This window comes from Haliaeetus leucocephalus, unplaced genomic scaffold (genome assembly GCF_000737465.1).
Source record: "Haliaeetus leucocephalus isolate CR32 unplaced genomic scaffold, Haliaeetus_leucocephalus-4.0 Scaffold21, whole genome shotgun sequence".
Taxonomy (NCBI): Eukaryota; Metazoa; Chordata; class Aves; order Accipitriformes; family Accipitridae; genus Haliaeetus; species Haliaeetus leucocephalus.
The window spans coordinates 2,675,905-2,694,975 of record NW_010972457.1 but is presented as its reverse complement, the minus strand read 5'-3'; the positions used below and the strand labels follow the sequence as shown (position 1 = coordinate 2,694,975).

At 35.7% G+C, this 19,071-nt stretch overlaps 1 protein-coding gene across 1 annotated transcript in view; it reads left to right on the top strand.

Moving 5' to 3' along the window:
• LRBA (LPS-responsive vesicle trafficking, beach and anchor containing) overlaps nucleotides 1–19,071 on the top strand; it is a 431,397-nt gene that overhangs the window by 281,806 nt on the left and 130,520 nt on the right. The window contains exons 41-44 of the mRNA XM_010576372.1: nucleotides 6,822–6,939; nucleotides 7,729–7,831; nucleotides 9,753–9,868; nucleotides 12,173–12,285. Coding sequence (XP_010574674.1) covers nucleotides 6,822–6,939; nucleotides 7,729–7,831; nucleotides 9,753–9,868; nucleotides 12,173–12,285 — 450 coding nt within the window. The remainder of the gene's footprint in view (nucleotides 1–6,821; nucleotides 6,940–7,728; nucleotides 7,832–9,752; nucleotides 9,869–12,172; nucleotides 12,286–19,071) is intronic.

The following is a 19,071-nucleotide window of genomic DNA, read 5'->3' as shown; positions in this document are numbered from 1 at the left end:
GTTCTTCACGAACTGCTCCAGCGTGGGTCCCTTCCACAGGCTGCAGTCCTTCAGGCACAGACTGCTCCAGTGTGGGTCCCCCGCAGGGTACAAGTCCTGTCAGAAAACCTGCTCCACCGTGGGCTCCTCTCTCCACGGGTCCGCAGGTCTTGCCAGGACCCTGCTCCAGCGCGGGGTTCCCACGGGGTCACAGCCTCCTTCGGGCATCCACCTGCTCCAGCATGGGGTCCTCCACGGGCTGCAGGTGGAGATCTGCTCCACCGTGGACCTCCCTGGGCTGCTGGGGCACAGCCTGCCTCACCATGGTCTTCCTCATGGGCTGCAGGGGAATCTCTGCTCTGGCGCCTGGAGCATCTCTTCCCCCTTCTTCTTCACTGACCTTGGTGTCTGCAGGGCTGTTTCTCTCACATATTCTTGCTCCTCCCTCCAGCTGCAGTTTCCATTGCACAGGGTTTTTTTCGCCCCTTCTTAAATATGTTGTCACTGAGGCACTACCACCATTGCTGATGGGCTCAGCCTTGGCCAGTGGCAGGTCTGTCTTAGAGCCGGCTGGCATTAGCTCTGTCAGACACAGGGGAAGCTTCTTGCAGCTTCTTACAAAGCCACCCCTGTAGCCCCCCTGCTACTAAAACCTTGCCATGCAAACCCAATACAGATTATCAGTTTGTTTCACACATGTCAATGAACAACTCGTTGATCACTGTTTACCTCACCTGTTCTCGAATTAGTTGTAGAACCTGAGGATGGACACAGAAGCTGAAATAACCACTGTTTCAGAAGGTGCAAGCTGAATCATCTGTAAATTGTTACAGTTAATTCCTGATGGCAAACTGTCCCAGATGATATAAACAGCTGGATGAGCCTTTTGTATCTACCTCTTGATGAGCTGATCCTTCTAACTCTTAAATCAGAATGTAACAGGCTCACTAAATCAAGACATCAGTCAAGTCCTATGAGAATCTGTGAATTCTTGCAATTCTAGCTCCCTTTTATCATAGACAAGTCTGCTACCTTATTTTCCAAAGAAAAGCATAACTTTACAGGGCTTGCAGGGCTTGGACAGCCAACCAAACCTACCTATCTATTTACATACCTATCTTTAGCAATCAGATCTTCTTGTTCTTTGGGTTGATTAAACGTTGTCTGCCGGTGATAATGAACTCCTGCTCTCTAAGAGTTAACAGGTTTAATCAAAAGGGGAAAAAAATGTTTGTGAAATACTGGATGCAGTAGAAAAGAGTAAGATAGTTGGTGCTAACTTTGCTAACATTGTTCACAGATTTATTAGTCCACGTGAGGTGTTTAGAAACTCATGGTCAAATCAGAAAAGTTCTGAATACAGGTTCCCTCCATAAATTTTTTTCCAAGTTAGATCTTGATAATCAGGGAGAAGTTTATCTGTAGTTAGCAGGAGACCACTTTCAGAAAATCTGCATTGAATGCTCTTTTCACTTTAAAGTATAGTTTTAGTGTCAGGATAAAGAGAGAAAATATGGTTGTGCATTCCTCTGTTTTAATTACCTGGGAAGTATTTTTCGTGTCATCACATGTGTGCTGATCTGTGGCCTGTGACAGACTTTGTTCATTTCCAAACAAATGGTGTTTTTATTAGTATATCGTGTACATAGAAATTCTTTAAAAACTGAATAGATCTAGAAACAAAACTAAGCCCTAACTAAAGCTTAAACTATTTACAGGTCCAGGGGCCTTAAGGTATATGAAGCTAGTGTAAATAGTATACTGTGAAATAGGAATTTCAGTTTGTGGTAAATCTGTCTGTCCCCAGCAGCTTCAGGTAAAATAATTTTATCCTTCTAGAGCACATCAATTTGCTAGTTGGTGGTTCATGTATCAAAGAGCATTCTGTGAAAATATCAATATCATTGGTTAATATAAATGAAATTAATTTTTAAAGCTGGGCTAAAGGTTGACATCTGAAAAATTGCATTACTTTGCAGAAGAGAAATTTCTGTCTTCCAGTGAAATTTCAGGTCACAAGGGCAAGTAATTTTCACAATCTTCAATGGGAACCAGTGAAATATGAACTTCATTGTCACCTAGCCCCAAAGCGATAAGATAAAATGAGCTGATACATCATTTGCTGTGGTTTTATCATCTCCTGCAGTAATTGGAAGAGAAAACATAAGAGTCCTTTACCACCCCCTCCCCAGTCCCTTTACCACCCACACCCAGGCATAAGCCATTTTGCTCTGATCGATACAAAGGTCACAGAGTATTTATTTATTTATTTAAATTTTTTATGCTGGGTAAAACTGTCTAGTGGAACATTAAAGTAATGAATATGTTTAATTGAGTTTGTCACCCATGAAAATGCTGAACAGGATTGTGTGGCAGACTGTGTGTGCTCACAGGAGGGCCTGGCTGGGAGACTACTACTGTTCGCCTGTGGATTTCAGTGGCTGATTGTATAAATATCTGAGATTTAAAATGAACATGTTATTTATTGTTCTCTTGAGAAATCTAAAATAAACTAATAAGCCCTGTGATTTATTTAAGAGCATTTGGATATTTAAAATTATTAATAATTTGATCTAATTCCCTATTAGTTTGGTTGTACTTGGATGTATTTAAACAAAGAGCAGAGTAAGATCCTTTCACTGTGAATCCTGCAGCCAGGAACTAAATAGTACCTGGACAGTAGGATCTGAGGATCCTCAGTTGCAGGGCTGAGATTGTGGTGGAGATCCACATTCCTCATGAACTGAGTCAGGTTTTGTAACCTCTAAGTGCTGTAATTTTGCCTTCCTGAACAAAAATGACCCCAAATGACAGAGAATGCTGCTAAAAGAATGTATTTATGATTTTATCTCTCAACTGCAATCAAATTTAAATGCAAATGAAATGCTTTATTTTTTTAATTTTGTGTTTTGGTGTTGGTGGGTTTTTTTGTTTGGTGTGTTGGGTTTTTTTTGTCTGGTACATCATAACTTTTTTCAGAAATATACAAATGTGCATCAGCTTTTTAAATAAGCTATTTAGTTTTTATTTTACTCGTGGCAGTTAAATTGGCTGGCACATTAAAGTAATATAATTATTTAATTACTGTTTCAGTTCTATAAGCCATTTGCAGACTTAATTACTTCTAGCCTATTCGCATTTTCAAGATCAATAGTACTTTTCTCTAAAAGAAAATAAAATATACGATAGCTGATTGGTTTGCTTAAAAGGTAAAGCAAAATGTTCATTTAGTCTTTAGTAAAACACTACTTTTCTGATTCAGGAGGCAGCTGTAGTGACGGTATCTTTTAACTACAGCATATAATCTTTTACAAGAGACATTGTTTATCATCAACATTCAAGGAGGCTTTGAAGAAAAGGCAGGGTGGGGCATTTGTTTTCAAAACTGTAAAATGACAGAATAGCTTCCGAGTGAGCGTTTTAATGTTGGAAATTAGCTGATGTACAAGTATGAATCTTGGGGAGAGGACTTCTTTATGTATGATCTTAATTCATGATCAGCACTATGCTACCTGAGTTTTCATGCAACTCTGATTTCAGAATCTCCTCGAAGTGGAAATTGAAGCTGGCTATTCTTTCCTTACTAGCTTCTTGGGGAGTTTCTTCCAGCCATGCAGTGTCAGGGCTTGCAGCATGAGTATCGGGACTGATTACAGGTTTAGACCTTCATTTCTATTACTTGAAGTAAAGAAGGGACTTCATGCAAAGGCAAAAGTAATTTTGTATTTTTAGTAGTGTTGTCATGCCGCCTGTTCATCTGGTGTTGCCAAAGTCTAATCACAGAATAGTTTGTCTAATGAGATTTTTGGAACCGTAGAACTGTACAATTAGCTCATTTGTTTATTTTAAGTATTTTTAAATGAAATCGTAAACTGTATAAATTGTCTTTCCTCCTATAAGGTGCAGTATCTTTTGAAATAAATGAAATGTGCAGTATATTAAGCTTCAATCTGATGTGTCGAATCAACTGAAATTCTATAAATACTTTTTCATGTGGGGAAGGTGGTACTCTTTGTGCAGATTAAATTACATTGTACACCCTCATTAGTCTTTGCTCCACAAGTTGTTCCAAAACTGGTGGTGACAAAAGACAGAAATAAGCGAGTCATTTTTAAACTCAGCATATTGTGCAATAGTCTGAAGAAGATAGTTGTTCTTAAATTCTGAAGTAGAATTCTGTGTTGTGTGGCTTATGGCTGAAAACAGGCAAATGCAAAAATAGTTTCTGAAAGTTGTAATTCTGATAATACCAGAAGTGGTAACGCTGATTAAAAAAAAAATAAAATCTAAAAAATCTCTTTGCCAGAATGAAAAAGCTGAATTTAATTTGAAGTACAAGACAGTTTTTGCAGCTAGGAGGTTCTATTAATAAAATCAGGTATTTGACAGGGAATAAAAGGTTGAACTGGATTTTCATAAGGAATACTTAGTAATACACATGAAAGAAACGTGTTTGTCTTCTGGACCTTTCATCTACTATAGGTGGTGTGATGAGCAGGGAGCAGTGGTAATGATGCAGTTTCCATAGCAACTGGTTCATTGGCGGGCTAGACCTCTGTCTAGGGTGCTGTCAGTGTGCCTGGAGTTTCAGAGAACAGTGTCCCAAAGAAGGTCTGCTTCCACCTAATCCAGTTTTAATTGAACTCCAGAGACTTTGAAGTGAAGCTGCAGACCAGGCAGACACTATTCCAACTCGAAATGAAGGCCTCGCTCAGCTAGGCCTCAGCTGCTTCTCACTCCTGATAACTTCTGTTAATGAGTGGTTTAAAGAATTGTTACAGTGGTGACTGGTAGTGTTTCTGCAGTGCAGTTCCAGTTTCTGCTGTAAATCCTGTTATACTGAATTCAATAACTTTATCTTGGCTGTACAAGGTGCACAATATAAACCACCTCTGCTATTTTCAAGTCGGTGCTTTTCCTTCCAATTTTGAAGAAGTTGCATGCAGTAAGCTTTTGGCCATGTGCCGGGTTTCCGCTGTCACAAAAAAATGCTTGCTTCACAGGGTAAAACTAATACTTAATTATTTAACTTGCTGATTTTACTCACAGCATCCATGTAAAAAGTGTTTGAATTTGCAGTGCACAGACTGATAGTGACAAGCAGGCTGCTGTGTTTTAATTGTTACTACAGAAAAGCAGAGGTCGTCACATTCCTGTCTGTCTCAAAAAATAGTAATTGAAATTATAAGCTCCAGTTGAAAGATTGTAAGATGGAGGAATACCAGCAAAAGTACTAAGAGATTTTTGTACACAAGCACTGCAACTTTGTCTCCTTTGTTACCTCTTTTTATGTTGTGCTCTTTAAAGGATATTTATATGCATGTGACAAAAGCCAACCGTGGTGATTCTGAATAGCGCCATAGAATTATACAAATCTCCCAATTAGTGTGGATGGGTTATGGATGTGGTATGGAAAGCGTCAGTGTGGCCCAAGTCTGTTAGTTCCCCAGTTCCAGAAATTATTAGCAACCATTGACAATCTCTGGTCCTTGCATTGCATTTCTAAAATTTTGTATCAGAATAATAATTCATTTTTTCCTTCTCTTTCTGTGTGTGTGTTGGGAGAGAATTTGTCTGTGGCATTTGTATTGAGGGGAAGATGAGGGATTAAGTAAAAAGAAAGAAGGTGTGGGAGATGCTTTGCTTTGTACATTCTGATCTTCTGTGCTGTCTGCTTTTGGTTTGCCAGTCTTGTTTGCTTTTAATTCACAAAGGTAGTACAGTGTTTTATACTGTATTGTGTAGTGCTTTTGTAATGGTGCTTCTGCTCTCTGTGCTACAAAAATGCAGGTTATTTGTGAATATATGCTACATGTGAGGCAAAATCCTCTTTTGTTAAAAATCTATGAACAGATGATTGGGTTCATTAACAATCTTTGTTATGTTAAAGGCTTGAATTTCACTTTTTTATGCATTATATAGTGCTCAAGAGAAATTGTAGTAAGAGTGATGATAACTAGGATTATATCTGAATCTCCTTTTCTGTGATGGATTTCTGTTAAGTGCTTTTGTGTTTGCTAAAATCGACAAATCTCAGATTTTCCTTCGCTTATGGTTTGTTAATCTGAGGCAGAGAAGTGTCCAATCTTGCTGTCCCTTAACACTTACATAATTAAGCTTTGAAATGAAAAGGAAAAAGCGAAGCAACAAAGAAACAAAGTGGCTGAGGACTGAAAATGGGATTAGTCTGAATTGTGAAGGCAGACTAAGCATCTGTGTCTGTCAGATGGGATGACAGGAATTGTAACAAGTTACTTTGACAACCGCTTACTCCATAGAGAGATTATGCTGAGTTCATTTGCAGGTTTGTGTTTAACCTTAGCTGACAAAATGATACTTAACCTCTTATACAGCCAACCTTTATAGTTCCAGAATTAATGACTGTTGCCTTAACGATAAACGTAAGGAACATTTTTTTCTTTAAATACTTTTTTCTTGCTTATTTGTTACAATCCTGTTATTGCAATGGTAAAGTGAGTGCAAATACATCTAATGGCACTAGTAATACATTTCAGAATACACTTTTATGCTTTGCTGAAGTGCCAGACATTTCATAATGTTTCTGAAACTCTCTTGGTTATGGAAAACAGGCAGTTGTCTTCAAAGGAAAAAATACAAGCAAATTATTGAAATCCTTGACATGAGTAGTTGAATTTAGGATTTCAAAAAATCCATTATAGGTTCATAGCATGATTTGAAGTTTGAGCATATTTTAATTTTGCCACATGTTTTGCATGTAATTGGTAGAATCTATGTTTGTGGGTCAAATGTTTCTCTTTTACAAGATATTACCTATACTGACAACTTATTTAAAACATTCTCTCTCTGTCTCTTTCTACTAGATTCTGGCATATACAGAAGGACTCCATGGAAAATGGCTCTTTTCAGAGATTCGAGCTATCTTTTCCCGACGTTACCTTTTGCAAAATACAGCACTGGAGATATTCATGGCAAATAGAGGTACTGTCAGTTTAGAGGAATGGCAAGTGTTGATTTGGGGACACGTGCATTCTGTTTGGCTGTTTAGTCATGTCTTTTTCGGTATGGATTTGTGTAGATAGCAGAAGGGCTGGGATTAAGTGTCTCAATATTTAAGTTAGTATATTTTTGTAATTTAGTTTCTCCTTTTCATTATTTTTTTTTCAATGACGAATTATGATCAAATGTGATAACTGGGAATTAGCAATGCCTCACTTTCATTTATATCCACATGTTTATTTGGCATTCTCTGGAAACTCTTGCTTAAGGCATACCTACCTCTGATCTGTTATGCGTGAAGGGGTTTTTTTGTCCCTTTAGAGGGTTAGTAGTTGTTATTTAGATTTTTAGGTTGCTATTTCCTAAGTGTCATTGAATGTTTCAAACAAAATATAAAGATAATATTTTGAAGAATATGTCTTGAAAACATCTAGAAAATAAACAAGTAAATGTGTGTTCCAATTAATATATAAACTTTCCTTTTTTCTGGACAGTCAATATGTGCATATAGGTTTAACTTCTATTCAGAAAGGAAAACAAATGTAGACCTTGTAAGATTTGTAACAGTGGCAACTTCTGTTGAAATCCCTGTTAGTGGTAAATAAAAGCAGTTCTGGAAATTATTAAAAAATATATCTATAGTAACCTGAAGGAAACATGTCTAATCTTTTACCTGTTCAAAACCTAAGTTTAGAGTTAAATTTTATTGGGCCAGAAAGCCTAAAATAAAAGATATAAAATCATGCCATATTTCAACTCTTGTGTTCACAGTGGGTGTCATGTTCAACTTTCCCGACCAAGCAACAGTAAAGAAAGTGGTTAACTGTCTACCTCGTGTTGGTGTTGGTACTATCTTTGGACTACCCCAGACCAGGTATTTTACAATTTGCGTTAATTTTATCTGTCAATTCTGAGTTCTCTTTTCATCAAACCAGCCTACATGGTTTGAAGCATTTACACCTACTGGTTTACAAAACATGCACATCCTCAGCCTATCACTTCTGCATGCTATTTGCAATGCGTTTGAATAATAAAAACTTCTGGATTTGAGATTTTTTTGGTGATTTCTGTCTGTTATAAGGAAGATAGCTTCTTTTTGGCAGTGAGAGTCAATCACTTACCCTACTTAAGGAAAATAGGCTTCTTTATGCTTGCCAACTCACTAAAATTTAAGACTGATCTAAGACTGGTTGTAGGACTGATTAGCTTTTATGGCAGTGTTCAATTATATTAGCTTGACTGTAACATCCTTGAATCCTCTGTAGTATTTAAACGTAGATGAACATGATTGTTTCTCATCAGAAGGATATTGTAGGGATGCGTAGAACAATATAAGCTGAACAGCATGTGAAGGATTGGTACGATGTTCTTGTCTTTTAGCTCTGGAGGACATTGTTTGAATTTTACCTGGTGAGAAATCAATATTGCAATGTCAGGCTCTGTGTTTGGATCCTAAAACTGAAGAACATGATTCAGTTTTCTACATCTTTTTTAGCAGAAGATTAGGGCTTGATTACCAGATATGCTCTGGATGAAACACAGCAGCACAGTTTAATGTTTGCTGAGGCTGATAGAAATAGAAGCTTTTGATGTGCACCCCATCTCTAGTTGGATTGGTTACCTCTTGTATTTTAATGAATTACAAAGTATTTTTTAAGTAGATTAATTTCTAAATTTTTGGAAGAAACAGCAACCCTTAAGGAGTATCTTGGTTGTTGTTACTTTAAATTTTATTTTTTAAAGGTTTCTGTGCACAGAAATGACATGAAAATAGTTGGGGATGTTTTCTGTTGTGTTTTGTAGTTTACCTGTTTTTTATCAAGTCCAGAAAAAATTCTCTTGAACTGCAATTATAGCCACTCTGTGAGAACTTAAGGATTTCTATTTACAGGCGCAAATTATGTGTGAAAATTTTTAACTACACATGAAAGTATAAACACATTTGTTCAAAATTTCACATACATTTATACTGATAAATTTGTTTACAATATCATGCAGTTTATTAAAAAAAAATCAGTTACTGTAACTGTTTTCTTTAATTGTTTATCCATATCTGTAAAGATTTGTTAACTAAAATTATATCTAGATTCCCCCCCCCCAGTGATGTAGTTCTGGTATTTACAGATGTTTTTATTATGAACAAAACCGTCTTGGGAATTTTATAAGCTCTTCTTTGCTTGATTTATCACTCCAAGGAATGACTCAATAGTCTTCTTTCACAAACATCAGGAAATCTGGCATCAAATTCTGAAAGTTTAATTGAGTTATTTATGACTAACTCTCCAACACTGCCCAGAATTTAAATCACAAGAGGATGGACTTCATAATGAAGTTCTATCATTTTATCATTGTTTTCCTTTGTTCTTGAGGGATTTAAAAAGCTCTCCTAAAAGATGACTTTATTCTTTTGTGAAATTCTAAAAGTCGTGTAATTTTCTTATTTAATGGTCTGCCATCTCTCTAAATCACTAGTAACATATTTCTATAATACATCAAGCCTTCATGGAGCAGCTGAATTTGCACAGCTGTAAAGGTTTCTGTTTGAAAGCTTTCAAATCTTGACATATCCAGCTGTCAGATGTTTTCAGTCTTTTGTTCTTACTAGATTATAAAACTTTAAAAATGAACTTCAAGTGTCCAAAATAGCAGTTTGTTCTCCAGAGAAATCTAGCATAGAACTGGTAGAAAGATTATGTACAACTGCCACTAAAATTCAGATAGGTAAAAGGGAAGACCCACCAAATTTTCTCATTATTTTTTCCCATGTTTTGGGGTGTTTTTTTGTTTTTTTTCAGACGTATTTCTTTGGCTAGTCCACGACAGATTTTCAAAGCTTCCAATATGACCCAGCGATGGCAACACCGAGAAATTTCCAACTTTGAATATCTGATGTTTCTAAACACTATAGCAGGTAACAGAAATTACTATAATGACTCAGAAAAGGAGTTAATGGTAGCACAATCTCAACAGATATGGGGCACTACTCGATTTTGACCTTTTAATAAATAACTTTTTCTATGTACAATTTTCTCCTGAAAAACAACTTCACAAAATCCTCCTACATGTACTTTATTCGTAATGTATTTTTATGTTTATGTAAGAATAGAGAGGCATGCAATTCATAACGCTGTACTGAACTGCACTTAAAATATATCACTAAAGTCAGAATATCTCGACTGTTGCAGCAGGACAGGATCTACATAGTCTGTCTACTATAGAGGAGAGTCTCAGAACTAGTATCTTCTTTATCCCTTAGTATTCCAAGTTTTAATATTCATAAGTACTATCCTCCCTAAATACTGCTGATGCAACAAGTTCTTTGTAGGGCTGTAACCCTCTGGGAAGCCTCAGCTGGGGAGCAGGATATTCCTGGAGCCAACAAATGCTACTGTTACAAGATGTATGGTTGGTCTTGGAAGTGTGTAGTGCCTGGATAACCAGTGCTGCTGTGTCAGGACACCATTCATCCATTCCCAAATCCAAATTCGTACCTCTCTATGGTTGTCCTAACCCCTCATTCTGTAAATGCTAAGCTATATTTCATTAAACCCATCTTACCCCATTAGCTTCTAACCAACTCGACTTGTTTAGTAAATGGAGGCTAATTGTTAGGTCTCAGGACCTCTCTTTTATTTTCCAACATATTTTGTTCTCAGAGCAACTTACAAAATTTCTCGATTTTCAGCTCTTTTCTATGATATTGACAGTGTTGAAAGGTCCGTTAATTCCCTTTCAGACTTGGCTCTTGCTAACACGATTGATAAAACAAATGCCTCTGCTCGCACTAATTACATTTTATACAAATGGTCAGTTTTGCTAGTTTCTGTAATCAGTCATTAAGTCAGAGATGCCAGGATGCTGGCAGATTTTATAGAAGTAGGGTAGATCTGCTTGACTCCTTACTGCCGAAGTGGAAAGAGGCAAGATCATGACACTGTTTTCTGTGGCTCTAGTGAATGATCCTTTTCAGCTTTAATATGTTATTGAAATAATAAAGTGAATTCTTACCTACTTGGTATTTGAGGTTAAAAGGAATAAAAAGACAACATTATGGAAAAAGGGAAAGTTTAGTTGCCCATGATGGGCAACTAAAGATTGTCATGATGGCTATCAATTTGAAACAAATAAAGACAGATATCAGTGTCATGTAAGTAGCTTTAACCCTGAATAAGAGATAATGTGCAACATAACCAACTGATTAGGGAAAGAAAGGATCTGACTATACCATTTAAAAATTCTGCAAACCAGGATGGAAAAATCCTGAATGGTGTAAGAAAACTGGAAAAAGAAAAACCTACGTGGAGTTTTAGAAAATGTTTTCTGACAACCTGATAAATTGGGTTGTGAAATAATATTCCTGGGGAAGAAGTAAAACCCTGTCCTTTGAGACTTTAGAGGCCAGACTAGACAAAATCTGAGAGCATGCTGATTGGAGGTGATGTGAATGAATGAGCTTCTGCAACAGTATCATAAAAAGAGACAGGATCCATGTAAAAATTAAGCATTTTAAAATTATAAACCAGGCTATGTGGCGTATGTGTATGTATGGTATATGATTATTCTAATTGAATATTTTGTTTTTACTGGAACAAGGATATTATTTCCATACAGGTGCATGAAGGTGCATGTGTGAACCTGAAACCAGAACAGATTTCCTCTTCTGGTAAATGTTGGCATATCCATAGGTGGTCAATGTTCAAGGAAGAATTCCCCTCAAAGTGTATTCTCTAGATGAAATGGTTATTACTTGCATAATTTCTCAATCTAAAATCCTGAGCTGCTTCATTTTGCTTTCACTTATTGAATTTAATACAGTATGTAAAAATATTGCTTTAATTTTTAGTATCAACAGAAGTCATCGCCTCTCCATTTTTTGAAGTGTTTCACCTTAAAGAAATAGAAGAGAAGATGACATAAACAAGGAAAGGAGAAATACTTAGAAAATGAATGGATTTTACTGTCACTCTTACTGTATGCAAAAGAGTTTACAATTAAAGTGAAATGGGCTGCAACGTTTTAAATTAAATACTAGCAATTTGTGAACTTTTTCATTATCCTTTTTAATACAGCAAAGTAGAATATTGAAATGATAAAAGATCCGAAATAAATTACAGTTCTTTTGAAGAGTTTCTAAAGTTATATTGTATCTTTAGAGGTTGGTATTTTAGTTAAATATAACTCTTAACTCATGGTGGGTTTTTTTTGTTGTTGTCAGGTCGAACTTACAATGATTTAAATCAGTACCCTGTCTTCCCGTGGGTTATCACCAACTATGAATCAGAGGAGTTGGACCTTACACTTCCTAGCAACTTTAGGGATTTGTCAAAGGTATTTGTCATCAGATATACCTTTTTTCTCTCCAGTATTTATCACAGTAGCTTTCAGTCTTGTTAATGTTTTCTGCTGCATTTGATACATTAATGTTAAATGCACAACCATTAACAGTGTTTCATTTCTGTATGCGTATGCTGGTAATAGGGATCAGATTGTGGAAGAATGAATTATTGATGTATTCTTATTGCTTCTGATTGTATCAATTTAAAAATTGTTAATGGAAGGTGCTCTTAGTTGGAGCATATGCATTACATTTAATTTCAAATTTTAACGAAGTTAGGGATGCTGAGGCTGCTAAAGATTAAAAATTAGCCAAATAATTTCCCATTTTTCTGATGAGAATTGTGCTTTTTTAGTAGCAAAGCCTGTGATACCATTATATTTTAAGTACTTTTAAATCATTGCCCTTATTCCCATGAGTAGAAACTTTATTTTTTCACTTCCTCTGTGTATCCCCTTCAGGTATGCTCAAGCAATGCTGTTGTCTTTTGTCAGACAGACATTGTCAGTTTTTAACAACTTTTCCAAACAACTTCTTTCTGGCAGTGTAGCCTTGTTTTTCTAAGGTTCTTTCCCAAACAAACATATGCAGATGCAATATTATACAGCCTGTTTAAAGCTTTATGGAATGTGATTATTCTCTTTCAATCTTTTCCAAGAAAGGAATATTTCATTTGACAAAGCAGAAGCATCTCTCATTTTCTCTACAAAGACTAGGTGCACTGATCATCAAACAGGTTCTTTTTCTAAAAGCTAGCTATTATGGGAAATGATTGGCACATGGAACTATATAGTTAATTAGTGGAAAAGGTAAAGAACGTATTTTAATTATAGCTTTTTTTTTACAAAAGTCTTCCATACAAATTGGTAATTTAATAGGAAAAAAAAGGCATTTTTTAAAAGTGCTTGCTTTCAGTTTGCAATAGATTAAGCTAAACACAGGTCTGTGAAAATATCTGGAAAATTAATTTTTTTACTACGGATTTAGTATTTTAACCTTAAAAAAGGTACTGTATAGTCATCAACTATATATACATGTATATATGTGGATAGGTATGTGTATATAGATACACATATGTATGTATATTTGAAGACTATACTGTACCTTCTGTGGGTGTATATGTATGTACAAATAAAAATAAAGGAATGATGTTTTTAAGTCCAAAGCAGGGATATACTGAGGTACTGTCATTGTAATATTTTCTAATAGTGTTATGTAATTTGAATAAGTCATGAGCACTATGCTTTCTCAGAATGTCTGACTGACACAAATCCATATTCATGGGTAAACCTACACATATTTTTATAGTTTAACAAATCTTTTGAAGCTAAATAATATATAAAAATAATTTCTTGATGTGGAATTTAGTAAATGCTTTCTTAATAACTCCCAGGCCAAAAAATATCTGAAGGTAGATTACAACTAAAAATACCTATTGCCAACCTGGACTACAGTGTGAATTACACTGAAGTGAAAATTGAAAACTTATGAGTAACATCAGCTCTGTGTAGCTTGAATTAGTACATAAATTAAATGTATTAATCATTAATAACTTCCTTGATTATGACATGATTTTTGCAACTTCATTTTCCATTAACTTTTGTTAAATGACACTTCTGCATATATCATGTCATTGTTAAAATAATTCAAGACAAAAAAGGATTCTCCAGCTGCTATACTTCTGAGGCATCTCCTTTTAATTGTATTTTAATTTGTAAACTAGTCAATTCAGTCTGTGCTATAGTCGTAGTCTTTCTTCCTCCACCCTGAAATAGGACTAAGTGCAGCGTAGAGCAGTTTTTCCTCATTTAAGTTAGGTACCACTCTTGCCTCCATTAGGAAATTGGATAGCAAATCCGCTCTTTTTATATGTGTTTTTTTATTAACAGTGACTGGTTATATGGATTTCTCTGTTCATGAAAGTAGTCTTTGAGGATTACTAGGTATACTTTAAGTTCCGAGGGAATCTTTCCATTGCTATTGCTGAGAGAGGACATTACTTAGGGACGTTACCAAGTGGACATTACTTAGGTTGTATCTATATCTATACTTAACCTTCTCAATCATATGTTTGAAAACTATGAACTTAATACAGGAAATAATTATTACAATATTAGATGTCAGTCATACTGTATTATGAATAGAAGGAGTTTCATTTAATAATATTTAATCCTGTAAAATTATATTCTTGGGAGCTTTTAATCTTTAACAGGCGATTGGCAGAGAATTGCCCCTGTTGTTAGGGAATAGTGAATATTTCTACATATGTGTATATTTAACATGGATTTTCCCTTATGTTTTGTTAAATGTTGTTGATCAGACAGTGCGTCTTGATCTCTAAAAATGTAACTGCTGTTCTGGATAAATGCCAGTCCTTCCCATATACACAGTAAAAGTCTTTATGCCATACCTGTCTCAGATACAGCAGTTCAAGTTTCGGTTACTGTTTAGGCATTTCTAGCAGTATCTACTCTATGTAGTTTAAATGTTAAGCTTTGTGTCAGATGATGAATTCATGGCAAATATCTAAAAAACCTTGGTAATATTCAACTATGAAAATGTTTGACTGTCATGTATATTGTGATATTTTCATTGTAGTACTGTTATCTTTGGGGTAATGCTTCAAAATAAGCGCTAATTATGTATTGTAGCATGTCCATGCTTTTTGCACTGCTAAAGGTTTTAAAAATACTTAAAGATATTTCATTTACATTTTTACATTGTTTTAACAGTCTTTTACTTTATTTCTTTTCCTTATCCACTTCCAGAAATGCATCACAACTTAGTGCTCCCACTGAGTAAAGAAAAGGAAAACTTTGATTTTGGCCTGGCAGAAAGGATGTCAGGTCAATACTTCTACTTTTTTTAGTACCTAAGTTAATTAAAAATGAAGAATTTTTCTTTCTTTTATTTTTCTTTTTTTTTTTTTTTAGAAATTGCAAGTTAAGGTTAGGTATTATAAAGTGTCAAATATGAATAACAGTTTTGTTAATATGTTAGCTAGAAGTCCACAGTTAGCACGGATTTAAAGAACTGCAGTGTATAGGTTAAACCAACACTTAACTATAGGCTAAACCAACATGTATTTAAGCAGCTTCTTATGGCATTGTTTTCAACATCAGTCACACAATGATAAACCAAAGCAACTGAAATGGATTGTGGTTAATATTACTGTCAGCCTGACGAATGCTCCTGACAAATGCCAGGAGTGCACTGCCAGTCTGTTACCCTGCTTTGACTCCAGTGTTTATTTCTTAAGAGGTGACTATGGTTTGGAATGAGTATTACGTATTATATTTATGGCTGCATATATTTTATTTATACAACAGACACAGTTTCCCACCAGAGCGCGTCCCATTTTCTGCATTACTTACATTATTCAAAAGCACATTTTTTTTTCCTTTTCTTTATTCAGTGGAAGCAATAAATTACGTTGTGTTTCTATACTTGGATAAGGAAAAAACAAGAAGTAAAAATCTGACATATCAAAGCATGATTTTATACTCTAAGAAGTTTGTTACAAGATCTTGCTGTGTGCAAGCAGCTTTTGATAATATTTCTCTCATAAGGCACAAAATTTCTGTAAGATCATAAACTGACACTACTAGAAGAAGAAAATTATGCCATTCTTAAATCTTCTTTTGTCTTCATTATAGCTACATATGTACATAATAATATTTTTATTCTAATTTTTATCATTTTCATGCAATATTTGCTAAATCATCATCAATTTTATAGTGGCTGTTATGTATGTAATGACTTCTTTTCCAGTCAAGTGTACAAAAGCAACAAATAGCTCTCACCTTCAGTGAAGTGAGGTGTTTAATTGGTATGTGGGAGCCACTGATACTCAATACACTTTGACAGAAGTAATAGATTTTTTTTTACTATGACAAATTAGACAAGTTTTGTTATTCTAATGTAAACTTCACTGTTGACTGTTCTTCAGCATGCCAGCCTGAATTCTGTTGCAGGGTGTTCATTTCAGGAGCAGAAATTCATTGCACATGTAACTTGGGCTGCATATTTTACCCTGCAAGGAAACAGAGTGGGATGTGCATGAAATTTGCTTAGTTATCTCTTGTTACCCCTCGGCAAAGAGATAGAAAGTAACAAATGTTTTGATATGCACCTATTATACTTTTGCAAACTTTTTAAGGAGCTCTTTTTGTCTAGAGAGGCTTTAAAACTTGTACAGGCATTCTATGAACCAGTGCTTTTCATGTAGGAAATGAAAATTGTTTTATTCAGCTCATGCTCCAACACAAAATCAATGCCGGTTACTACCAGTTAAAACTGATAAACTCACCAGAAGGACTCGGTGTCCTTCTAAGTATAAAGCATGTTCCAAAATGGGACAGTAAAAGAAGGTGAGAGCAACAGTGTGAGATCTAACAATAGTGGGCGCAGTGGTGATGACTTATTTTGATACGCAGTTACGTCTGGAATTTAGGCACTGAAACCTATGATGCTTGACAATGTTGGGCTCAGCATCTGCCTTGGTTGCCTTGTTGCTTGTATTTTAGGCACTACATTTGTCATCTGTACCTGTGACAAAAGATACCACTTAATTCAAAAGCATTCCAAAGCCAGACAGGATAAGCTCAGATGGAAGGTACAAATTTTTTTCCTTTTAGGGCAGTCCATGTGAATCCCTGCTTGAAACAGGACAGTACAGAAATAAAATATTTCAAACTTTGTATCAAAATCCCTGGCAGTTAAGAAGAGGTCTGATATATTTTCTAGAATTTTGGATCACCTCAAGAAACAGTGGTAGAGATATCGAGACCAGCCCTCATCTACAGGCAGCCTGCAGCAGTGATATCTGAAAAGGAGACACGTTTTTCACTATTCATTTCTTACCCTGTTATGGATTTTGATATTTTTAGTATAAAGTATATTTGTCAGATTGTCTAAATTATCAGATAACAAGTTATCATGCTTCTTTGAGGAGAGGGACACTCCATCCTCTCTAAAATTGCATGCAGAATAGGGAACAGTTGAGAGAAATTATTACAGAAACTGGTTTATCACCTTGTTGTAGATGTACATTTGATCTCCGTACCTGTTTGTGCAAAGTGGTTGACAGATCTAGACATTTGACATAATCATGTTAAAAGAAACTTCTAGGGGAAGGGCAGCATTCAAACAGGAAGCAATACTCTGAGCAGTACCTTGGTTTTTAGGGATGCATGTGTTGGTACCATTTAGGAAACCATAAAAGAGCACAATCTAGCTGAGAGAACAAAGACCAATCTTTCCTCTTTAAATATAAAGACAGAGAGCTAAAAAGAGTTGGGGGGGGGGACAGAATTGCAATTGTGATTGGGGTGTTTGCTTGTGATATGAGAACTCAAAAGTCAAGTCCCTCTTTGAAGAAAGCTGTGCAAGAGTATGAAGTTCTCTTGTTCACATCCCAGCACAGTGCTATAATTTTAGGACTATTATGGACTTTCTTTGTTTGGACAAGAAAATCTATTGTGGAATTAGAAATTGTATCAGTTAATCAAGTGCTGAGTAGTCTGTTATATTCCCATGGAAAGTTTTGGTTTAATAACATAAGTTTTTCCCATTTCTAAAATGGGGGGAAAGTGATTTTGTGAGACTCTCAAATGCCAGTAACCCTCAGACAGATTCCATCAGGGACTTTTGTGAATAATAAAATCAGTCAGTTATTCCTTCTGACAGCTGAGACAATCTGTTTTATCATTTCCTTTAGCACATTTGCCAAAATTAAGAGACAAAGCTGCAAATGGTCCCATGGGTCTATGACTGATCTGCTACAGTCGTCTGTTTTCTAGGTCCCAAGGATTTTTTTGCAGCACCATGGTCAGGTACCCACCCACAGACCAAGTCCTCATGTCGGCCAGCCCACGCTCGGGTGGATCAGGACCACGGACAGGGGCCTCCCTAGGCAAGTTCAAGCAGTTCTGTTGAAAAGCAAGAACATAGCCACGAGGAAGACTTGTTCATTTAAATGAAGTAGTTGTTGGATTGTCAAGCCCGACTTATACCTGATCCTTAGAGACACAAAACTGTTTGCTGTGTCTGAAACAATTCTAGCCCTTTCATATTTTAGTATCAATCTCTGCTTGATACGCACTTGTTTCACTTTCAAAGACAGATTTTTGTGCAGTTATGTTGGTTTGAGCTTCATACAGCATCTATCTCAGGACCTTTTTCAGAATAAACATGTGATTTCCATGCATGTTTAGCAGCCCATTCCTCCACAACTCCTATGGAGACCTGCTGAGACTGAAACTTCACCCAAATACATCTCTGAGATGATATATCAAAATATACTCTCTGAAATCCTACTCTTAGTCTAGATAGAATTTTTAAAACATTCTGGGAATTTCCATTGCTCTATTACAGTGTCATAACCATTCTTTTATATCTTTCTCTTTTTTTTCCTTGTCATTAGTTGGTTATTCTCTGTGTCAAACCATGTCCTCTAAAGAACAGATAAGTGGGTAATCGAGTGCATCTCTCTACCAGTCTTACTTTTGCTTCCCTGTTCTCTTCTTTTCCCACCAGAGGCTTATTTTTTAAAGTCACAAGAAGCATACTCTTTGCACTTCAGATGCATATAGCAGTTTCTAGGATCACTTAATTATTTTCAAGCAATTTTTATTTATTTATATATATTTTTTACATTTATTTAGAGCAAAAGCCAAGTTTACAGGATCAATAAGAATCGTTTTGGTCATGAGCCTAATAATCTTAATCTTCCCTCCCTCAATGAGTATTGTTTGGAATACAGAAATACTCAAAGACAA